At 39.4% G+C, this 25,516-nt stretch overlaps 1 protein-coding gene across 1 annotated transcript; it reads right to left on the reverse strand.

Moving 5' to 3' along the window:
• Window positions 1-519: 519 nt before the first annotated feature.
• pdzd4 (PDZ domain containing 4) lies at window positions 520-16,085 on the reverse strand. The gene is made up of 8 exons (XM_027167151.2): window positions 14,269-16,085; window positions 10,508-10,546; window positions 9,511-9,800; window positions 8,470-8,557; window positions 8,208-8,306; window positions 8,061-8,123; window positions 5,694-5,795; window positions 520-4,346 (listed from the first exon to the last, which is right to left on the reverse strand). The coding sequence occupies exons 1-8, from the start codon at window positions 14,326-14,328 to the stop codon at window positions 2,388-2,390; spliced, it is 2,700 nt and encodes an 899-aa protein (XP_027022952.1). The 5' UTR covers window positions 14,329-16,085; the 3' UTR covers window positions 520-2,387.
• Window positions 16,086-25,516: the final 9,431 nt, after the last annotated feature.

A 25,516-nucleotide genomic window follows, 5' to 3' on the forward strand; every position in this document is an offset into this window, starting at 1 on the left:
ATCAATCGGCTGGGTAGATAAAGGTTTGGCCTTTTTTTTTTTTTTTGGTCTTGTGCTTTAGTTGTTGCAGTTGGCCTTGTTTGCTCTAGGAATTCGACATCATGGCTGTACACCCATTCTCAGCAAGAATATCCACTCACTGACCACTTTATTCAGAACACCTGCACATTCTTGCATTTATTTAATCAGTCAATGTTCACAGTAACAACACAAGAATGGAAGAAAAATCTGATCTCACTGATTTAAATAATCACTCTTTACAAACATGATGACCAGAAAAGAAAATCATCTCAGAATGCACAACGCATCAGACTTTGAGGTGGATGGGATACAACAGATGAAGACCATGCCAAAGTCAAGAATGCGAGGTTACAGTGGATACAGACCCACCCAGATTGGACAGTCTTTAAATGAGAGTAGCCTCAGCTTTTTGTTCTTAGCTGACATTGGTGGAACCTGAATTGTTCTTTGCATCAAGATTCTGTGTGCTGAGATGCTTTTCTGTCCACCATGTATGTAATGGGTGGTTGTTTTTTTTTTGTTTTTTTTTTATACGGTTGTTCTCTTCCGACCTCTTTCATCAAACAGTCATTTCTGCACAAAGATCCTCTCCCAGGTAGATGTTTGTTTTCTTTTCTTTCTACTTGTGAGTAGAAATCCAAGATCAGCAGTTTGCCACAATTAAAGTCATCTTTCTTTACCTCATTCTCACATTTGCTGTAAACATAAACTCAAGCTCTTATCCTGCATTTGCATTATAGTTTGCACAACTGCTACACAATTGGCTGACAGGATAATGCATAAATGTGCAATTATATGGTTTTCTTAATAAAGTGGCCAGTGAATCTATCCCTCACAGTGTACCACATTGTTACTATCATCCTTACCTTTTCTATACTGCTATAACAAGATATCACTGATATGATCCCTGTAGTTACTATTTGATTTTATTTGTGTGCTGTGATTACAGTATCTTAACCAACATGACCATTCTGCTCGAGTATTAAGAATCATAGCAACTAATAGCATAAATAATGAATTATTCACACATTAATGACTAATCAGTGTTTTTAACATATTGTTAAAATATGTTTTAACACAATATTTAGCTGTATAATGATGGAATATTGTGTCCATATTGTGTGATCTCACAATGAGCATACGAGGCATCGCTCCATTGTGTAAATTGTTACGCTGGTTCTAGTGTTTTCATGCACGTTCACCTTGTCACCTTGTAGTTTATAGGGTTTAAGCTGTATTTTTCTAACATGCACCATGCCCATTGAGCACCATATTGGTTCTAAAGTGTAGTCTCTGGCAAAAACTGGCATTTACATCTTACTTTTTTTTTTTTAATTATGGATTAAGAGGTGAGAAATGAGTTTAAAATTAAGCCATTATTATGATTGTATCAGCACTGTGTAGTTAAATAACCATTAAGGAATCTACAGTTACAGTATTGAGACCCATTTAGTAATGGTTTGGCTAATGACATGAATCATGGAGTTAATTTAGATCCTTCTTGCTGTGCCATTTTCTGCTTTTCTGCCCTTTTCTGGTGTAGCATATTGATGGAAACCAGAGATATTTGCCTAGTACCAGAACTGACTTTGTCTTTGTTTGCATGGAAGAGGATATCATATATAGAAAGCAGACAAGTACTTCTTCTGTGCCTGGGTACTCATTGTGCTGTCGTAAAAGTTGTGCTGAAGTAACCTTTTGATGAAAAAGAAAAATCTTGAAAAAAGTGCTTTTAGTATTACCTGATGTAAATTTCTTCAGCTGGCTAATGTCCCTAAGTTTATAGATTCACAAATACCATTAGAAATAATAAACACATTTTTAGTTGCTAAATTATTTCATATAATTTAAGTCCTCCTGGGTAATAAAAATGGCTAATTAGTTTTCGGGCATATCCAATGCTGTATAGGTTTGTAAATGCTACTACATGTTTTTATCACTTTCCAGTATTGTCTTAAAGTAACATGCTTACTTTGTCAAAGCATATTTGGATGATTATTTGGTAAATATAAGTATATACAATTTTATTTTTTATGTTTTTACCTATTGGTGCTCATCAGTGCATCCCAGCTCTTGGTCTGGCTTTACTTTACCAGTCACTAAAAGAAGCAAAACATGAGGCTTTACATTTGTCATTAAGTAAGTAATTAAATATGTGAAATAGCCAGACAGCAATATGTAAAACCAGAGCATTCACATGTTAGGAAAATAACCACATTTACCCCAAATCAAGGTTTTTGAGTTTGGTTGAGAGAAACACTGGCAATGTAAAGAATGTGCTTGTTACTTTGATGCCACTTTTATGTAATAGTGATGTGCTACAGAGCAGGTTTTGGAATTGTTCAAGCTTTTTCTGTACTTTTCTTTTATACAGTAGTGACCGACAGAAGAGGGTTGTAGACTCTTGTCCCATCTGGAGAGCGAGAACCATGTGCCAGGAGCTCTTGGATGGTGATCCAGTTGTCCAGGATGCGTCGGTTGCGCTTTTTTGAACTTTTCTTTTGGCTTATCTCTAGAATGGAGGTAGGAGCCTGACCTGACTCCTGTTGGCCATCCTTCCCTGGGTCTTGGCCCTGATTACGTAGATAATCTAGTCGACATTGCATCATAAACTCACGTCGTCTACGTTGCTCACGGGCCCTCAGCAACTGCTGCTTGCGCTCCTCTTTGCTCCAGTACCGCCCCATTTTCATTTCACTTACAGCATCATCATCAGTGGTCATGCCACTACGCTCCTCACAGATCTTCATGGCACGGGCCTTCAGTAGGCGATCACGGACAGGTCGTTTAACCACATAGCGTGTGCCATCACTACGGATCTTTACCTTCCACTCCATGCGTGGTGAAGCAGGTGGAAGTGGCAAAGGCAAATCCAATGAGTGTTTAGCTGGGCTTGTGTGAAGCATAGGGTTAAGAGTGCTGTTTGCTAAACTCATAGGGCTTGCGCGGCCACTACTGCCAACTGGAGCCTCACTCTCTCCTTCCACAGTTCTATCTAAAGTGGTTTCTGTAAATGAGGAGCCCAGCTGCATGCAGCTCTGATAGCGCTCAGGCTTAGGTCGGTTAGAGTGATGTCGTCGCGTAAAGTAAGGACTAGATTCAGCACTATGGCCACCGGTTCTTTCATGAATGCTGTTGGCTCTCGAGCTCCTGCCCTGTGTACCACCATCTGCTAATGAACGAGTGGTCCCCTCCCGAGACAGAGAGTGGAATTTCTGGTTGATATTGGTGTTCATGTGGAACTTCTTGTAGCTACCGGGTGAATAATTGAAAGTGCCACGACCCCTCTCATTCCAACTGGGTCGGTCTCTGTGCCTTACCTGCACAGATGAACCAGACTCGTCTATCTGAGCGACAGGAGAAAGGTGATCACTCACCAAAGGTGTGCTCCTGCAGCTTTCGCCTCCAGTGTTGTAAGCACTACTGGTGTCCTTGTCTGATTTCTCTCTCTCAGGGAGTTCTGTGATATCTGACAGCTCATGATGTGGGGAGCCCTGTAGGTCAGTTGGCACCCTCACGGAAGCCTCCTCCTCCAAAAGCCATGCCTTCAGGCAGCGCTCTCGTAGCTGCTGCATCTTCTGTGCCCGAAGAATGTTCCGACACTTGAATTCAAGGTGCCGTAGCTCCTCCTCCAAGAGTGCCATCTCGTGTGGTGTCAGGCTCTCGTTAGAGTTTTCGTCCAAAGACGCATCTTTCTCTTCTTCCTCTACATCCTCCTCTTCTCCTTCCCTCTTCCTTTCTTCCTCTGTGCTTTTCCCTACATTACCATTCTTGATATTTCTTTCATAACGACACTTGATTTCTAGCAGCTCTCTGTACCTCTCACATTCCTCTTCAGTCAGGCCGGGCATCATCATTGCACTCACTGGATCATGTACGTATCCTGCCCCGGCACCACCACAATCCAGAGAGTCCGTGCTAAAGTGGAGTTCTTTGATATGAAGTAATGGTGATGGAGTATCCCCTCCACCTCCACTACCCCTGCTAGGCCGGAACTTGCGAAGGCTGTGTGGTGTATTAGTGGTGTTGGTATTGGAGGCACTGGTCTGCTCATCACCAAGGAGTATATCGTGCTCGGATGATTCCTCATTTTTAGTGCTTTCGTCTGTGCGACCCACACCACTGTCCAGCTCCTGGCTGTTATTGAGGGTGGTAAGGCTTAACATAGGTGTTTCACTGTGTAGTGGGACCTCATGAATGCTCATTTGGCCTCTTTGCTGCCGATGGTGGTATAGATTGGATAAGTGCGAGCTGTTTAGAGTGTCCACACTCATGCCTTCTGGCAACTCGAAATCCAGGTCCTCAGGGTCCATTTGAGTCTCCAACTTGCATTTTTTTATTTGTGTCAAAGGAATATGAATGGTAGAAGAATAACAGTGGTCCCATAATTTGTGGAATTTTTTATAGATGTTGATGATGATGTTTGAAAGAGGAAAAAAAGAGAAGGAAATAGCACAAGGTTGTTACCCCAGAACAGGTGTAAAACTTTCACTATTATTTACAGTAAGGTCTTTGACAGAATGCATGCAGTTACACATTTTAACACTAGATGGCAATATCAACATGCAGTGCTACAGACAGTAGGAGTCAAGTATTCAATATCACAGAAATGTTGTAACTGAGACAATACTGATCCCTAAACAAACATTATTGTTTGAAAGCCTGATTATATAAGGAATCATGTAGCTCCGAATCGATTGACTATTTCTCCCTGAGGTTGGTCAAGTGTTAATCGATTACACTGCTATCAGATTGGTACTCTCAGCTGCAAGAAAAGTGGCATTGATTATCTTCACTATGTGTCATGTCTCAAGCACGTACACCTTCTCTCTCCTAATCTTTATTTATTAAGCCTTTAATCTCTGCCTTCTTTTTTCTTCACATGTTCTCCAATCTTTCAGTATCACCATGTATCACCTCCTTACTGTGTTCCTCTCCAAATTTGGCAACTACCTTCCTCACCAAATGCATCAATCACTACTTCTTTTTTTCTCCGTTCTTTTTTTCTCTCTCTTTTTTTTTTGAAAAGATTAAAACAGGAGAGCACCGGTTGCTGCTGAAATCTTGCCTCATTTCCTTTTTCCTTTCTGATATTTATTAATCATTTGCCCATGAACTGTAGACGTTATTTTTACATATTGTGTCCTTTTAATGAATAAATTTCCGGATATACCATCATTTCATAACATTTTTGGATATAAATGGTTAAATTAAAAAATCTTGTGAAGGATAAAATCTATATAACTGTGTGCTACCATTGTATCTTTTGTCTTATATTCTACACAGATCTCATCTCCCTTTCCTCTTTGTCCTCTCTTCATGTCTTTTTAATGACTCTATCTGTAGTCAGTTAAAAAAAAATCTGTATTTTTCTCTCTACAGTTCTCTTCATATTCTCCTTGTGGAATAGCGTTAATGGAACTGCATTAAAGCCTTGACAGACATCACTAAGTGTGATCACATGATTCAATCATGACTGATGTGAGTGCTCCATTTCCCTCCCATCAGCAAAATAAGCCATTAATTTTGGGATCTGTTGTCAGTAGTCGATGGAGATGATGTATTAGCTGTGTATCTTGTCATGGACAGTTTGATTGTGTGTTAGTGTAATGCATGCATATATGCATACATGTGGAATATTAAGCCATTTCCATATCACTGTTTGTGTTTACCTCCATCTCTGGTCTGGCAAGTAGCAGTGAAAAATTTGTGCTATCTTCTCGGGTAAGAATGGCCACCGCCTCTTCTCTATTCTGGACATCAACTCCATTTATCTGGAAAACAGATATCACTTAATAGAGTGTTCCTCAATTCATATAGTGTCATATGTGCAGCTGAGAATTACACTGAACATTGTGACACGTATTCCAGTTTTTGTTTTTTTCTCAACTTCAAAACACCTTCATAGGAATATCATGTTGTGTATAAAAATAGGCTCCAACAGTGCTATGGATCCACAGAGGATCTAGTAATTAAAACTTGGCAATTTGTGCAATGTATTTCACAAAATTAATTATCAGTCATTTATCATTTGTCTTCAGTAACTGCTGTATCCTGTCCGGCTCACAATGGATCCAAACCCTTTGCCAGGATCAGTGGGGATGATTTGGGAATATACTCTAGATGGGATACTAGCTCACTGTAATGTGTATAATGTGCACACTTATTCATACTCAGGGGCAATTTCTTTGGAAGGTGGAATGAACTGGAGAACATGGAGAAGACCCATGTAGACACTATGAGAACATGCACAAAAACTCCATCTAAACACTAACCTGTACTCAGCGTTGAACAAGTAATTCAAGGGATATATATATATATATATATATATATATATATATATAGTCCGAAATTATTCATACCCCAGGCAAATTCTGACTTAGTTACTTTTATTCAACCAGGCGACTCCCAGAAGACAATAAGACGATAAGAGGCATCATTGTGGATAAAATTATTACTCATCTTTTATTTACATTTGAACAAAAAGTGGCATGTCCAAAATTATTCATACTCTTTTCAAACTGTCACAGTCTATGGGAAAATCCAAAGATCTATACCATTCCAAACAGTCCAAGCTGTTCTAAAGCATCCTAATTACCCTGATTCATTGGGAACAACTGTTTTAATCAACTCCACAGGTGAAAAACAGAAGCTCTCTGCTGTTGGTTTGTGGACAGTCATGGCTAAGACAAAGGAGCTCACTGAGGACCTGTGGCTGTGTATTGTGGCTGCTCACAAGTCAGGAAAGAGCTATAAGACCTAGTCTAAGTGTTTTGAAGTTCCAGTGGCTACAGTGCAAAGTATTATTAAAAAAATCCAAGACGTTCCGCAGTGTGAAAAATCTCAGAGGACGTGGTCGGAAGCCAAAATTGACACCTGCGCTGGCCAGGAGGTGAGTGAGAGAGGTAAAAAAGAATCACCACCAAGGCTATCCTGATGAATCTGGGCAACATCTCAAGGCAGACAGTCCAACAGACACTGCACACCGCTGGGTTCAACGGACGCAGACCAAGGAGGACACCACTTCTCCAGATAAGGCACACAAAATCTCACTAAGGCACACAAAATCTGGACAAAGAAGAAGACTTCTGGTCTTCTGTTTTATGGTCAGATGAAACAAAAATTGAATTGTTTGGCCACAATGATGTAGCTTTCATTTGGCGTAAAATAGGAGAAGCCTTCAACCCTAAGAACACCATCCCCACTGTCAAACATGGTGGTGGGGTGTTTTTCAGCTGGTGGGCCAGGGAACCTAATCACAGTAAACGGCACCATGAAAAAGGAGCAATACATCAAAATTCTCAAGAACAAAATCAGGCAGTCTGCAGAGAAACTTGGCCTTGGGCACCAGTGGACATTTCAGCATGACAACAACCCACAGCAAAAGTGGTGAAGAATTGGTTAGCAGACAAAAACATTAACGTTTTTCAGTGGCCCAGCCAGAGTCCTGACTTAAACCGATTGAGAATCTGTGGAGGGAGCTAAAGATCAGGGTGATAACAAGGAGACCCTCCAACCTGAATGAGTTGGAGCACATCGCTAAAGATGAATGGTCAAAGATACCAGTGGAGACATGCAAAAAGCAGGTCAGCAATTATAGCAAGCATTTGATGGCTGTAATAGCCAATAAAGGCTTTTCTATTGACAGTTTGCAAAGGGTATGAATAATTTTGGACATGCCACTTTTTGTTCAAATATAAATAAAATATGAGTAATAATTTTTTCCACAATGATGCCTCTTGTACATCGTCTTATTATCATCTGGGAGTCGCCTGTGTCATGACAAGAAAAAACTTGCTGGTTGAATCAAAGTAACGTTAAGTCAGAATTTGCCAGGGGTATGAATAATTTCGGACTTGACTGTATGTGTGTGTGTGTGTGTGTGTGTGTATATATATATATATATATATATAGTATAAGTATGAGAAGGTTTTGTTAAATCCTGCTGTTTAGAATGTGGCTTCTTCATCAATACTTCACCATTCCTTTGTTTATATAATGCTTTCATTTTAAATATCTAGCATTTGGTGCACACTTGCCTGCAGTATTCGGTCCCCCTTTCGGATGCGTCCATCTTTGGCAGCTATACTGTTGGGATTGACCTAGGAAAATGAAATGATCAGTAAAGTGATACTTGTACACCTGTAGTCTGGAGATCAACACATTGCAAATGAGATTTCGTTTACCTCCCCTACGTAGATCCCCTGATCCTCCTCTTCATCAGTGCGGTAGCACACTGTCAAACCAAGCTTGTCCTGCTGGCTGGATTTATAAAGCTCTACTTCCTAACAGAGAGAAATGACAAGCTCACAGCAAGGCACAGATCAAACACACTATCTTGCATACTGGTTTCCACAGAAGCAATTAAATCTTATGTTGATAGAATATTAAGATGTTAAATTGAATATTTGGTTGCTGTGGTGTAGTATTTGGAAGCTGCATTCAAACCTCATATTCCAGCTCTTCTTGTCGATCCACTTCGTGGTGAGCAACATCAAGGTAGTCATTAGGATCAGCAGAGTCATGCTCCAGAGTGCTATAAGGAGACATTTAATAATGTAACCGACCTGAATTAAACAATATGTTACTGCAGGCAGTGATTCCACATACTGCTTTTCCTTTTTTTTTCTCTTTAATGAGCTATTTAGGACAGAATTTATGCAGGAGACAAGTCACAGAAGGACCCTCAAAGCAGTATTCTGTATATAACAGTCCTATTTCAAGTGTTTTATGGAATATTTGTGGAACCACATTAAGAATATCTGATTTAACTACATATACAGCTGTTTGTTTATGGTAATTTGTTGACACTGTAGCTATTGTGTGCAGATAAAGCAAGTCATTATGTTGTACTTGCTACTTTAATATTCATAAATGCGAAGCAAGCGGAGACAAGGACATACTTTAAATAGTTGTTAATGTGCTTTTTTCTGTTTTGTTTTCTGCAGGATTTATTCACTCTGTAATGTGTCGTGTTTCTACAGACTGCTTTTTTTTTATTGCATCATCCCATTTTTTCGTATTATGCAGATTTTCTTTTTTTTTTTTTTGCTGGATAACATTGCGTTACAGTTGACGTTGCAAACAAGGGAAAGAACATGAGCCAGCAAAAGAAGTAATAAAACTGAGATTACTCTTGTGTCTCCTGAGAGCACTGTGAGCAATGCAAGTTTGTCTGCGCACACTGGGATAAAATCAGATTAAACCAAAATAAATTAAAATGCTCCGTTCTTGAATCAAGCCACTTAAACGTATGGAGAGGAAATCAGAACGCCTAACCAAGCTGGATCCATGTTACTTACTTATTCAATTAGTACTTTATAAACAAGGTGGAATATATTGATGCTCACAATTGAAAGGCTGGCTTATATAAGCCAGCTGTGCTTCCAGCTGTTCCTATCCTCCAGATCCTGATTTGATCACCATGCCTATAGTTGTTAATTCCAAAAGAAAAAAGGACATTTAGCAATAATTATATAATGCACTTACAGGTCATTCAGCAGGTATGACTCCACCATTGGGGGCAGTGGAGGAGATGGAGGGGGCTTCGGAGAGCTGCAGCCATTGTAGCTCCCTCGACCAGCACCAAGAAAGTTCTGAAAGCTGATGTCCGTTTGCGTGGAGTTGTCCACACAGTCTGTGATGGCCATAAGTCTAGCACTTCCTGTGGAAGTTCCTGCCTTCCTTCTGTGTCCCTTCCGAACCACTTGAAGTAATAGAGGGTCGTGGGAATGACCATCCTTATCTTGTGGCAGGTGAGATGTTCTTCTTCCTTTAAGCTGACAAATAAAGGTGAACAAGGTATGCATGATTAAGAAGCTTGTTTTGTAGCTGTCTGTATAATGATTAAGTGTTTCAGCGTACATTTGACAAAGCAGCAAAAACAAATAATAAAAATAAACAGAATTTTCTAGGTTAATATTAATCTCAAAATGTATATGCCCCATCCACTTTAATACAAACACATGTAGACTTGCACATTTATATATTTTAGGATTCAGCCAATCATAGGGCAGTAGCACAGTGCATTGTCATTCAGATAGAGACAAAGTGCTTCAGTTATTGTTCACATCAAATGTCAAAATAGGAACAATTGTCCCCAACAGTCTCTAGATTTTACATAGAAGGGTAAAAAAAAAAAAAACATTGAGTGAACTACAGTTGTGTGGATGGAAAAACCCATTCAAGAAACAAGAAAAAAGTCCCAAGAAAAAGACATTTTTTTACGCCGTCCAATGAAATGTCTAAGTGGAATATGTAAATGGTTTGGAAACTAAGATTTTCAACAATATATTGTATGAGTCAGTAAAACAAAAGACAATAATATAAAGAGACATTTGATTATATTATAATTATTATGTGAGATTGTGTGAATTATTCACGTTTACATTAAAATACCTAAAACAATTAAAGTCAATTAGTTGGAAAAAAAAAGCATTATTGTACAGTTTTCTATTATATAGTAATATGAATCTTATACTTCAACCTTTATTTCAGCATCGATGGGACGCATCATGTTGCCCTTCTGTTGGAAAGAACAGATAAACCCATGTTAATGATACTGAATCCGAGAAAAAGATTCCTTCATAGATTTCAGTATTTCATGTGATAATAATTACATCCTAATATGTAGCATAAATGTCTGTTGAACAAGTCATTATTGAAAATGTGTCCAAACAGATGTATAACATCATCACAAATTCATCATCCAGACAAAATGCATCTTCAGCATTGTTTCAAACATCTTCACTCTCTCTACTGTCATATTTTTTTCTCTGTCAATTTTCCACTACATTGCCTCTTTGCAAAGTTGTTAGATTTCTTGAGAAGAACCAAATGGAATATGCATTAACTAATTCAGCGATGCAAGCCTTCATCCTCAACACCCTCTCAGTCCTGATCAAAATATCTTGATTTATACTGCAGGAGTGCAGTCCTCAATCAATACAGACTAAATCCTGCTGACACTTTTGCCGTGACCTCCGTCTCATTTCTCTGGTACTGCTCATTCTCACCATAACTGACCCCGGGAGACTGGACCTCATCCCAGTCCTTAGTAGTATTCGAGTCGATGCCTTTGACTGTCCAAATAAGAGAGTCATCCGTTTATTATCCCAGTGTGTATGTAGGATTATTGATCATGTTGCTGAGCTTGATTAAAAATAGCTGGTTTGCACACTGTTGCTGCAGCACGATAAAGTGGAGGATGACGCTGATTGACATGAAATGGTTTTCTTATATATATATATACACACACACACGCTTGTGATATATTTTTGAATTCCAGGCATGTCCTCTTTGTTAAAAGTGCAGGTTTATGAGTGGAGCAGTCATTCTGTTGTGGTGTTTTGGCCGAATCAGATATTTATCTTCAAATTGCATTCGCTGTGATGGAATTTTTCTGTACTATTAAACAGGACATGGTTTATTCCAGGATAAGACTGTTTGTCAAAACAAATCCAGGAGACAGCAATTACCACTCTTTATCGCCTAATACACTTTATTGACCTTCACCCACAATATTTACCCCTACGGAATAATTGCATTTCTAATGAAGTAGCCTGCCAAATACAGACCTTGGTATTCTCATCAGATTTTACCTCATTTTTTTTACTCTCAGTGTCAGAATCCCAATGTAAAGAGTTCCCTTGCTGACTGAATCCTGTTTATACTTTTCTGTCTACAACACTGCAGATAAAACATATTTGATCCTTTCCAGTACTGACTGCTAAAAAAATGAGCTTCTAGTTATTGAACTGCTCAATTTTTATTTCTTTTTTTCACTCTCTTCACTGTGCTCTTGACCCAATTGTATGATGTCAGCATGTATTTTTATAAAGGTTAGACACATTATGGTTAAGTAGGTCATTTTTTTCTAATCACTATTTATTGTTCATCAAACCATGCTGCTCTCTCTCTCTCTCTCTCTCTCTCTCTCTCTCTCTCTCTCTCTCTCTCTCTCTCACACACACACACACATCCCTGTAACCTTTTTTGCCTTACCAATTCAGAGAAGATTCGAGTCTCTCCCTTTCCCTGTATCTCTCTCTCTCTCTGTGACTCACTATCTCAAGCGTAGCATGAACCTTAACCTCTATTAATGGTGAGGATCTACTGATGTACTTTGAACCAGACAGGTGTGAACTGAATGGTCATTTTGTCTGTGTTTGTACTGGTTTGTGTTGGGAATGGGGAAGGTCTGTGAACAAAAGGTTACTGGTGGCTTAATATTATTTATTTCCATTTAGTTGCATTTAACTGTGTTAGGAATTTAACTGTGGAGAGGAATATTGCCTGGTTTTGGTGCACAGACTTAAAGGTAAATATTGCTCTGCAGCATTATTGGATTGTGTTCATTTGTGTTATTGTGTGTGTTTAAGTGTGTGTGTGTATGTGTAGCAGACTTGGATACGTGGTGCTGCGCCTCTGCCTGAACACTACGGTGAAAAAGCGTATAAGTCTTTCTTAATTACCCCAGTTGCTATGGCAACCGCATCCCATAGAGATGCATTTGACAGAACTTGTTGTTGGGGAGGGGGAGACACAGAGAGAGAGAGAGAGAGAGAGAGAGAGAGAAAGAGAGAGAGAGAGAGAGAGAGCGAGAGAGAAACTGAGAGAGATACCGACTAGACACGGAAGGTGGGGCTGCATAAAAGATTAGTAAAGTAACTGCCTACTTGAAGCATATTAGAGCAGCTCAGTATTCAGCATCAATTCAATCTAGTTCAATGGGGACACCTGCATTTAAACCTCATTACAAGCATAGAGTGTTGCAGCAATTTAGCTTGTTAGTACAAAAAATAGAAAGAGCTGTGAAATCATTTGTTTAATCTGTGTCACTGCTGGTTGCTAGAAGCTGTGAGCTTTGCTAAAAGAACCAAATGGTCACATCTCTTGATGATGACAGTAAAATATTATTTCTGGTCTTCTCTATTGCCACATTATGGTTCAGAGAGAAGAGCAAACCGTGAGGCTGTGAGGCAGACTCACAAAGCGAGAGAGAGAGAGAGAGAGAGAGAGAGAGAGAGAGAGAGAGAGAGAGAGAGAGAGGATGAGAAGAAGTGTGAGTGAGTGATGTCTGTAGAGCGTGAGCTGGTGTACGTGACTGATGGCTATCCCTGAAGGACATGAAAGGGTGCACAGCCAAAAGTCTCCTTGATCACTGAAGAATGTCAGGGTACCTGGAACTAGATAAGTGATGTATCCAAGGAATGATTAACCGTGAATACGGTGAACCTGATTTATTAGAGCATGTAATGCATGAAAAAATGTTTGGCTTTCAGGTTTTGGCATCACGTTTGAATTCCATGCTTGATCAAGTCATTAAACTTAATGTGACAAAGCTTTCTAATGTAATCGGCCCAACGTGTTTTGTTTAAAAAGCTTTTATCCGGAACGTAAATGTGAATAGAAACATTACACTGCAACACTGAAGAAGTAATTCACACGATAAGGACAAATGTTGGCTCCTGGCAGGCTCAGCTAGTGATCATTTATCATTCTCCACCAAACCTCAGAGAACACATATATCACATCCATGCAGTATTTCATTAATTCTTCCGATTCAGAATGCCTCCAAGCCCTCTGGTTGGAAAGAGTTAAGGGGTCTCTAAACACTTCCTCTCATCAGTGAGCATCATTTTTAAGGGGCCTTACATGGTGAGGGCTCCATGTTTCATGCTGAAAAACTAGTTCTGGAACGAAGCACATGAGCTACCTCAGGCTAAAGAAAGAGCTAAAGGAAAAGCTCTAGAAATTGTGCAGATATCGTTACGATCAAGCAACGGAGCCATATCAAATTATATACAGCACAATTTCACATCATGGGTTAAAGAGTTTAAGGTCTTTATGATAACCCTTATCGAAATGAATAAATTCAAAAAATGTCTGATCTTGTTTTAATAGAGTTTTATGTGTTGTATTTGAATTGGCAGTTTGGACTTGATACTAAGGTACTCAGTTATAAAGACAGAAAACAACAAATATTAATATGGAGACATCATGCATAGACATTTCACACATGAAGCTCATTTTATAAAAGGAAGTACAAAGTGAAATGTGATGTGTTGGATACACCAAGCCTGGAGCAGTGCTGAATGGCGGATGTGTTATCCAGAAATGTGAGAGAAAGCCCATAAACCTCCTATTTACCAGCCGGCTTCGTCTAATTATTCCCTCAAGAAACTCAGTCAAGTGTGAATACGGCTGCAAAAGACAGTAGCGCTAATGAAGCACATGTATTCTCACCTGAAACATAATCCTGTACTGCTCCTCGGGCCGGTTTACTACACACATGTTACAGCCCATCTTGGTTTGAGTTGAGTTTTTTGTTTTCCCTCTCTGATTCTGTGCTGTGAAAAGGAACAAGGTCTTAATTGACTTCTGGAGATCCCTCCCTACAGGTTAAGTCTCTTTCCATGAAAAGCCTTTGAAGTTGTGTTCTCGGTCTGTTCTTCTTCTTCAGTCAGAATACCAAACTGCGAGGCAGGATTAGAGAATGACTTCAGAAAAGTCTGGGAGTGAGAAAATTCGAGTTTCTTGTAAAAGCACTAGGCAGGAAGAATGGAAGCAATGGTCTGTCTTGGTAAAATCCAGGCACTCCAAAACACTGTGGTTGTGTAGTATATTTGTGCTTTTGCCATTATATCATATATTGTCTCTTTCTCTCATCATAGAAATATCAATAATGGAATGCATGGAAATGCATGGAAATGATATCTATATCTTGGTTTGTAGCAATCCATAGCATGTCCCTTGTGTATTTACTCGCACTTTATAATCTGTTTAGTTAAAGAAGATATTAATATTGACCGTGAGATATATGCTGTGTTCACCAATGAAGTCTCTGAATTCCCAGCTGAATTAACTGCTGTCTTGGATTCATTATGCTATTATAAGAAAGTACAGTTTATGTGGAGTCTTGCATGCACATGATACCTTTTACTAATTGATGTCCTGCAACGTTTCAGAGCAATTCACTTGACCTGTTGAGTTTCTGTGCTTTAGCTATCCTGTGCAAATATCCTGGCTCTTTTTCCAGACATTTCTCTTGAGATAAGAGCACATAGTAATGTTTCACAAGCCTGTTTCATGAAGCATCTCTAATTATGTCAGTAGAACAATGAAAAAAGTCTCTTTCTCATCTAAGAATAAGGGATGTCTTTGTCCGTTCCACGCTCGAACTCTGTTCAACACGGATCCCTTGTCATTCAGCAGTCACATTTTGTCTCCTTCTTTCTAACTGCAATGTGTGCATGCCAGAGACTAGATGAGTGACTGCACCTGTCAGAGCACGTCTGAAGCAGTCCCCCACCGCGTCCCCCTGACTCCCTCTTTCACACTCTTCCTCTCTATCTTTTTCACTCACTGTCGCTGTAATGCTCTACAGATTTAGGACTGACTCATTCTGGGTGTATGGCATCAAACACACAGCCAATGTAATAGTGTTTGTTTAACAGAGAGTCTTAAGAAAAGCATGATATGATGCAGTGTGTGAGAATGAATGATGGAGTTTATATAGCAAGATGAAGATGTTACTGAAGCCTGGTCATGGTTTACTAGTGAATGAAGAAGATGTGTGAGATGTTTCCATATTCCGTCAAACCCAGGTCCAGGGTGTATTCCTTTCTGTAGAAGAAAGCCGGTTGCCTTCGAGCAGAAAAACGGCAACTGGTGATGAGCCACCACCTCTTTTTGGCTTTCTTGTCCTCCCTTCCTCATGCAGCTCCAAAATGTAATGTAATCCAACGTAGAGCAATGAGCTGAAGCATTTCCAGGGAGAAAATCGAGATCAAGTGTGCAGTCTATCAGTACAGAAGACAGAGGATCCAGCAGTAATCCACAAGACGGATCCTCTCAGGCTGCGCTAGAGCAGTGCTGCCTACATGTATGTGTGTGTGCGTGCGTGCGTGTGTGTGTCTTTAAAGGAAGGAAGGCAGAGCTGCTCGGTGAGAGAAAGTGTGCAGATCAGCACCGCTGCACGCACCGGAGACCATTATGGCTTTCCAGCAGCTCTCTCTTTCCTCTCACTGCAGCACCAGCCAATACTCAGCAGCCTGCTCCCCCCCTCCCTCTCTCTCTCTCTCTCTCTCTCTCTCTCTCTCTCTCTATCTCCCTTCCACCTCCCTTTTTCTCCCCCCCACCTACTTTTCCCTACCATTCCCACATTTACTGCTCTCTCTATCCATCACCTGTGCTTCCGTTTGGCACTCCAACTCTTTGTTGCTTGCTGTTTGCCAGAGCAGGAGCTTGTGTGTTTGTAGAATATATTAAAATGCACTCACACTCTCTCTCTCTCTCTCTCTCTCTCACACACACACACACACACACACACACACACACACACACACACACACACACACATACAATTTCATTGCTGCATATGCCAGACCTGCATGCTCATGAGGCATGGCTCTCTAACCAGTGGACAATTGGCTGCAAACTAAAACACTGCAGCTATTTTACGTCTGACCAGAGACATATATGTATGTATAAAAATGTGTATAGCATGTGAGTGGGTAGAGGCTGAAGAACTGATGATATCTTGCACCTCCACCTTGCGACTAAAGCAAAGCATTATTCACAGAGTCCCCTCTGCCTACAGCAATGCCATGGTAAATTAGATGTGATGGTGTCCCCCTTGTGAATTGCAGATATCTTGTTATCTAGCTCCATCCCTATGCCAACCTTCTGCAACACTGCACACTGACTAAAACCATTTTACTGAGCCCAACTGTGATCCCTGCAGCAGCTTAGAGCAGAACACAGATTATCAGGCGTAAACCAATAAAATGAAAACACCCCTGTTACCTTTCTCCCGGGTGCTCTCCTGCTCTCTCGCCATCTCCTGCTCGCTCACCTTTAACTCACAGTATTGCTCGTATCATATCTTCAATCTTCTCACCACTGCTACATGCTTTGATATAAAAGTATCATAGGGTATTGATTTCTCTGATATTCCTTCAATTTGTGGTAATTTACTCGAACCACCGAGCCCACGGCTGAGTTTATATTGGTGTTGGGTTACAGGTTAGTTGAATATCATTTCTGTATTTTGATTGCGTTGGTTTTTGTTGTTATTGACTGGGTGTGTTGGGGATGGTGTTTGATATCTGATATTCATTGTGCAGATAAAACGAAGGAGACATTTCTGTTGCACTCTCACTCGACACGGAAAATAAAAAGAAATCAATTCATTTCAAACAAAGCAGTGTTTACTTTTTATTTATACTTTTATTATTATTATTCTTTTATTTTATACTTTTTTTGCTGCAGTTTTGTTTTAAGAAATGTTTACACAAGATATTGTTTATATCAAGTTCATTAGTGGGGATCGCGGTGGCTTCACATCCTGTGTGTGTGTGTGGATTGTGCATGTTCCTCTGGATACTCCAGTTTTCTCCCTCAATCCAAGAGCTCACAGTGTGTGAGTGTGTGTTGTCGTACCTTGTGATGGAGTGACACTGCGTCCATAGTGTCCCCTTCCTTGTGCACCTTCCTTGTGCCCTCTTTATGTGTCCCTTGGGATAGTCTCCAGGTTCCCTGTGACACAATCTTCTTGTGTGTGTGTGTGTGTGTGTGTGTGTGTGTGTGTGTTCATGCTTGAAACACTGTCGTATATTGTTTTAATAACTGTTAATGTAACATGGCTGGTAATCTGGGGAAACCATTCAGATATTCATAGAGATTTTTTTCTAACCTTGGTTTGCCAGTCTGACTGTTTTAAGGATACGGAGAGAGTTTCCATAAACACGGTAGTCAAAACAGGCAGACTGACTAACAATGTCAAAACACTCACAATCTTAGTATGATTTTGTCACAATTCTGTTTTTTAGCTAGTTACCTGCAATGTTTAAACAGACATATGTGTAACCAGTTCAGATACTGACACAATGTCTGTGATGTTCCTGAGCTTCCACATACTGTTCACGTGATAGCAGACCATTTTTTAATGATCTAGTCAAAAGACATTAATCACAGCAATGCAGAAGCAAAGATATATCAGTTAAATGAAGATCCAAGGATGGGATTTGTATTTAAATGCCAAGAGTGACTTTTACCTCAGCATCATCCACAGCAGTCTGATCACCAAAATTAGAATTCATTTTCTAATTACTTTATTTCATTTGGCAGTCATGTTTTTTTTTTCCAGAAGTAGATAATTTTATAAATTTAGAGGCATGCATGGTGTCTTTTAAATAGTTTTTTCACCTTTTCAATTTTAACCAACCATCTGGCCTCCATTGTTATAGCAATCTGTATTATCTTTATCCCGCAAACCTCCTTATTATTGAATTATTCACTTGTATAATTCTAATTATTCTGTAGCTACTATGTAGTTTTTTTTAGTGATAACAGTGTCATTAACATGTAGTTATGGGAGTCAGGAATGTGAAGCTGATGTGTTCTGGAGGTTTAAAGGGGTTCAAAACGAATAATGTCACATATCTGTGGATAAAATATATAAAACAGAATAGATTCTATCTGAACAAATATAACCAGACTTGTTCATGTTCAAAGTTCAATGTTTGATCTTGGATGTGAGATGCGAAAAAATCATTTCAGGAGCACCTGTAGATTTTCAGAATCTATCTATAGTAGAAAATGTCAAACTTTGAAGTTTTTTCCTCACACATATACAGTACGCCTGATACTGTTACAGTGAGAGACACAGAAATCTGTCTCATGCTGTGCTCACACATATGGCAACTTGCTGCGACAAAGCAACCGGAGATCATTACTTTGCGATGAGAGCAACATAAGCGACAGCAAGAGTTGATTGCTACATGTGGGCGTGTCCAGCAATGCAAGAAAAGCTGAGAAAGTTTAACTTTATCCAAATATGGAGTGACTTGGTGCATTGACTAGGAATGGAGAGTGCGCATCATCCGTTTCAGAGAGAAGAAACTGCTTCATCTTGTATATGATGCACATTGTGGCATGCTAGCTGCACCACCCACTGGTAAATGTTATTACTATGGCAACCAGTAGTAGGAACATCTACTGGTAACTTCGAAATTCAGTGACTGGTGATTGCAGCAATAAAATCACTGCGTGTGTGAACAAAGCATCAGTGTTTTGGTGGACATCGTTGCAGCCTGAGTCATAACCAATCATTACACAGACATTTGGTCAACCTGGCGTTAAAGGTCATTCCCACCTGCTGCACCAGAAAACCCCGGCTTCAAGTAACATCTAATCAAATTGATTTGAACATGATCCGATTCAAGCGACACAACCATTCTGCACCTATGCTGTGATGCTTCATAACAAACTCAGTATCAATAAGCCAGCATTTATGTCATAACTTTGCCACCATGAATAAAATATAGACTTCCCCTAAAATAAACACAAAACTCAGGCTCAGACACATATGTTATGTAGAAAAAGATGACTTGGCAGCTCTGCTTGACTAGTTCCCTCAATAGGCTTAGGGACAAATATGTGCTCTCTTGCTTATCTAAATACGAGTGTTAGTATTCATGAGGCTCAATAACACAAAGCGTATTGCACTGAATTGTAATCCACATCGGTACACTGCTCCACTGTAGTGCCGATGAGCATTAAGGCAAATAGGAACATTTACTTTGAATGTATAAACGATTTTCCATTTCAACACCCTAAGACATATTTGCAGTATTCGTCCTTTTGCTGGTAGCTAAAATGGTAACCTGGTTTTCTAAGTCTTACATATTAACTCGGCAAGTATCTACTGTAGTACAACTCTGGAACCACATTAGAATACGTTCCACAAATACGCAATATGGAAATGTTACATAATGATGAATTCATATACACACTAATCCTTAGCACACCAGGACTTAATAAAGCATACACAATAACAGACAGCTGTGTCATATACAAAAGTAACAACCATTAGTAATGCTAATAGTTTCTTGTTTTTAATATTAATATCCAGACTCACACAGTATTAATCATTTTCATTTACATTATCTAAGCTCTGTTTGAAAATAATCTGCAGTACAGTATGTGAACCTGAGTTATAGGCAAAAATGTCAGCCTTTTCTTTCGTAACACAGGGTATACTATTGTCACGAAGAGACACGGTGAGACAAAGGCGAGTGAGGATCCAAATGCAGTTTAAAGTTTTACAAAATCAAAACAAGAAATAAACAACAAATAGGCAGGCAAAAACAGGGAACAGAAACATAACTAGACAACATACTACAACGACTAACACCAGGGAAGTGAACAAACAGAGTAGATATAGTGAACAAGAACCAATGACAAAGCAGAGACAATCAGAGACAAAGACAACACACCTGGAGGAAAGATTGAGTACAATTAGTGTCCATGGTAACCAAGAAGTGGGCGGAGCAAACAATTAACAGGGCAAGGCAGCAGACAGAAACAAAGGAAAACACAGACAGACTCATTGCAACTATAGATATCAATTCAATATTCATATTGTTCAAAGTTTTCACATCAAGTTGACATCTATACAAACTCACACACAAAGTTAGGACTTCCATTTATTAACATATGCCACAGTCCTAACGGTGTTTCTGAATTGATCTACTGCCTGCAGAGATCATCATCAGTGAGCAAAAGTGGTTGGATCATATGATCTGGATCTGAAGGCAGCTTGTTAGTGGTGTTTCACTTTATCAATCGTCCCGAGTTTCTCAAATAATCCGAGGGTTTGTCATGATATTCATTAGCTGAAAGAGTTAACAAGATTTCTTTTCTTAAATAAAGGCATTATTAATGGATATTCATACAGTCCCATCTAGAATGATTACAAAGGAATGGCCAATTATTTTCTTTTTTTATACACAAGAATTTACTGATGAACTCTATTAGACTTACTAGCTTTTTTTTTTAAAATGATTAACCAGCATTTAAGCATTTATACTGCACCCTTAGTTAACACCTGGAACTTGTTGCTATACTATAACTTACCATGATCTGATCCCCCTGTTTTGGCTCCTAAAGCAGTTTTAGTTTAGTGTGTAAAAATACTGTGAGACAAGTATGAGAAGATGAACAACTTCACAAGAGGAGCAACTGAGGGACATGTTGCCTGACCTGGACTGAGGCTGAGGGTGTATCATAAAAAAAGGGGAGCTATAGAGTTAGAGCTATTCAATACCGTTTCCCTGTTTGCTTCCAGCAAATAATAATTAAATTTAGCTTGTGGTGTGGAACAATAGAATGAACTGGAGATAGAGGAGGATGGGCCAGGTCGGGCAGATGGATGAAGGCGTTTTGTATTCATGCTTTCTCATTATAACAACCTTAGACATATTTTCATGTGCATTCGTTTTCTGCACTAAGGATAACGTAATTGGTGGGTTATGTAGGTGTATTAACATGCATTAAGGCAGGGAGCTAGAGTGTAACTGCAGAGTGCAGGGCAGCTACATGAATTTTAACAATATGCTCATTACTAATTTACTGCTCCATGAGGGGAAAAAGTGTGCCAGAGAGCTAGAGAGGGGAAGCAAGCATGTGTTACAGATGTCCTCTCAGTCTGCCAGGATTCTTAGATTTTTTTTTTTTTATTCCTTTGTTTACTGTTTATTTATTCGACTTCAGTCTGACCTTGAGTATGCATTGCTTGAACTGACATTGATCCATATGTGGGCTTCATGCAGAAAAGAATTGCTTTTATTTTCAGGTTAGAGCTCGCATGTGATGCTTTGTGAAAATCTGAAGGCACTGAATATCCTTTTAAATAAACAGAAGGGCTTGTCTGTGTATATGTGTGCAGACATGTGCATTTAACTCATACTGTACCTCTCAAGGTGCCATTATAGAAGACAGTGTTCTTTCCCCAAACAGTCATTCTAAATGTAAACCTGATGCTGGGTTGAGTTGAAAGAAATGAGAAATGACAAGAAAGAGCAGGATGCGTTCATACTACAGAAAGACAAGGAGAGAGGGGTCATTAGGGCAGTGCATGTCCTCACTGGGGACCTTTAATAAAAGATGTCACAAAGCTCCACACACCATGGGATTTGACAAGCAATTACAGAGGCAAAAGCAACAGTCCCTGCAGCAGAGTGGACTGACTAGATGGGAGAGAGGGATGTCAGTTACTGAAGGATAAGAGAGGAGCACCGATGTGTGCTGGACCAACAAAAGATAAGAGATTGCTTTCACCAAAATGAGGGTAGGGTTATAGATTAAGTCCCTCCGGCTGGAGTGAAAAGAAAATGTCAACCTCTTTTTCCAATTAGCCAAAGTCAAAATCTGACAAACTACAAAAAACTCATATTGCCTCATATTCCTGATTCTTTTTCATGTAATGACCAATTGAGTTTTTCTACTTCTGTAATATCCTCTTTTAACATACTTGATGTAGAACATACCTTCTGTTCATGACAGTCATCTTGTGGAATCAGAATTGGACATGCTCACGATACAAACAAAACTTAGGGTTTTTAGCTTTGTGGCTTGTTTTGGTTTTCATATTTTAAACCCTACTAAGGCTTTCTACAATTATTTATTTGATTGATACAGAGATACATGTCGCTGTGTAGAATTCATTAGATAAGGTAAATCGTCAGCTATAAGAAAATGCAACCCATGTAGAGACCAATTTCAGTAATAAGACAACTGGATGGTGGAGGGTGAAGAAACTGCTCCTTTTAAGAAGACGGAATTGAAATTTGCATTTGATTCACGTATTATGTGAAAGAAACAATAAAATCAACACAAAGCTAACCTATATGATTTCAAAGTCTAATCAGTTTCTGTAATATCCAAATATCCTCCTGACTATTATTTTTTAGTGTCATTTGTGGTCTAGAATTGCTTATTTAAATTTTAAAGGTCTAGCAACTTCTTTCTCTGACAGTTTCCACAGGCAGAACATATTACTCCCTCTATACCCTGACACAAGTCCTCCAAAATGATTTATGACTCAGGAAGAGGTCAGCTAAGCTGGAAGAAGATCTTTAAGAGGTCGCACACTTGTACAACAGAGATATCACTGTTCACAGTCTGTTCCCAGCATGTGGAAGATTTGAACACGGGATGTGTACATCAGGGCAACAGTACATGTGTCAGTGAAACACAGCCCAATGGCAGACTGCACACTATAGAAATACAGACACGTAAATAGCTCAAAGATCATGTGTGCAGCCTTTGGGGGATGGGGAACATCAGAAGAGAATCAACGAGGAAAAGAGTGAATGTCCATGGAGAAGAGAGAGAGATGGGGGAGGAGAAGAAGACAGGGGAGGGAGGGAGGGAGGGAGGGAGGAAGGAAGGTGGTGAAATAAATGTCTAATTGTTGTACGGTGGCTCAAGAGACAGGTTAAGGTGTTTTTCACTCCTGCATAGATAAAATTGTTCTCATGGGTAAATGTATATGTTAAATCGTAAAAATAATAATAAAGCTTCAGTAAACTAAAAGCTTATTACTTAGCTTAGAACATAGTTACTTCAGAAAACATCAGTACTGTTTGATCTTCAGAGTTACTACCATTTTTAACCTTTTTTTATAATACTTCCAACACTATCACATTGTGTATATAGTAGATGCATTTCCACTCCATCAGACAAACCAGGGCTTTGAACCATGTCCTCTCTCCAAGGGCAGCACTGTCTAATTACCAAATAATTTACCAGAACGGTGCATCTGTATGCACTAAACATGCCTTACCTCACCAACACACCACTCTCAATCACGATTAATATTTTACACAATCTGTCAATGAGTAGTGGCCATTAGCGCTGATCTAAGCCTCTCTCAGGCTCTGAGCACAGAAATGGAATAGAACTGTTCGAAACCTAGGCCTAATTCATCACATCCTGTGTCTGTTTCATGTGGGTCACCATGGGGGAGGGTCTCAATTCTGGTCTCAAGATGGATAAATAGCTAGAGTTGAGATTAAGGATCTAGCCTGGACAATAGTACAGTAGGGTAGTTTTTACACTCTGCGACACTATAGTGACACCATGCAATAAGGTAGTGCCACTGCACTCTCTCCACTAAAGACCTCCTGAGGGCTGACATGGCAAAACACGTCTCCTTGTTAAAATCTCAGACATTTTTCATTATTACTGCACACAGGCCTATGTGGACACGTGATTATTCCAGTGTGGATGCCTACAGAAATCACCACCGTTTACCATTTAACTGGTCAATATTCAGAAAATATTTGGAATATATTATTATATGGTGGTTCCCGAAAATAAGAAAAGGTCCAGCATAAGAGAGACAGAAGCCCTGTTATAACACAGACTAAATGCAGACCAATCTTGCAATGTCATTTGAACAATTACCATGGAAACAAGTGTCACGGTTCCCACATTGGTATGCCAGGTTTCACTGGTTCACATTATCCCAAGCAGAAATACAATGAGATGCAGCTTGCCACGACTAAAAATATCAGTGCCAAGGTACCTCAATAAACCATACAGACCTGCCAACAACTGGGGAAGATGTCCTGAGCTCAGGAGAAAACCATAAATCTGTAGTCTGCTTACCACTTCATACAGTAGGAAACAGATATGTTGTTCATACATTCACATTTTGTTACAGACCTGGGCATTATGCGTAATGAACCTGAACTCATAAAATCTTAAATATGCCCTACAGATTTTAAATAACTCCACTGCACCCCTTATACAAACTCTTCACAATGAAAAAGGTACCAAATCATTCAGACCCTCACAAACAGACTGTGTAAACAGTTTCTTCCCCAAGCCATCCGACTCCTTGATTCCCAGAGACTAGATTGACACCAACATATATACACACACTCTTGCTGCTCTTTGTAAACTAATATACTACTATATTGTAGTGTAGTGTACTGTTTTTTTCTGTCTTCTGTCTTGCAATGTTTTTACAAATTTTCAGATGTGCACTTTAGGTGGAACTGAGTTAATGTACATAGTCCTTAGTTCTGTGTTGTTTCATGCAGCACCATGGGCCTGGAGGAATTTAATTTCAATTCATTGTTTAATTTCAATATGTACTGCACCAGCTCTATATGGTTGAAATGATAACAAACACTTATTGGCTTGACTTGAAATTTTCATACAGTCCATAGTTAAATGTACTTTTTTTTAAATCAACCTTGCTGCAAGTGGAATGTTTTAGACATATGTTACAAGTTATGTCATGAACCTCACGTTAATACAGGGAACATACTATGGATAGCGTACTAACTGGATAACATTTATTAGCACACAATCTGTTTGTGCACTGTAGTTTGGCTAATGTAACCAGTGCTTTATGGCTGCAGTAGTCCAGAGCTGCAGCCAGGGGATAACATTAAAATGCTGCCAAAGATGTAATCACTGTATTAGCTATTGTTACCTTGTTATTGTTGTAATCCCAATTGAATGGTCACTAAATGGATTTTAAATTAACATAGGACAAAGAAAAAAGTAAAAACTAAAATGCCTAATGGGAATTGGCCTAATGGGTTTCATTACCTAAAGAATTTAATGAGCCGGTTCTCACCAGAAAGTGTTTGGGGACACCAATCATGTTATTGTGTTTTAATAGGGAGTCTGA

The sequence above is a fragment of the Tachysurus fulvidraco genome, chromosome 14 (genome assembly GCF_022655615.1).
Source record: "Tachysurus fulvidraco isolate hzauxx_2018 chromosome 14, HZAU_PFXX_2.0, whole genome shotgun sequence".
NCBI classification, from domain to species: domain Eukaryota; kingdom Metazoa; phylum Chordata; class Actinopteri; order Siluriformes; family Bagridae; genus Tachysurus; species Tachysurus fulvidraco.

What these genes read in the sequence shown, in the direction of transcription:
- pdzd4 (XM_027167151.2), bottom strand. Translation starts at nt 14,328, where the DNA reads ATGGGCTGTAACATGTGTGTAGTAAACCGGCCCGAGGAGCAGTACAGG. An exon ending in CCATCGATGCTGAAATAAAG is followed by an intron (nt 9,801 to 10,507) that starts GTTGAAGTATAA and finishes TTTATTTGTCAG; the next exon opens with CTTAAAGGAAGAAGAACATC. An exon ending in AGGGGATCTACGTAGGGGAG is followed by an intron (nt 8,124 to 8,207) that starts GTAAACGAAATC and finishes TCATTTTCCTAG; the next exon opens with GTCAATCCCAACAGTATAGC.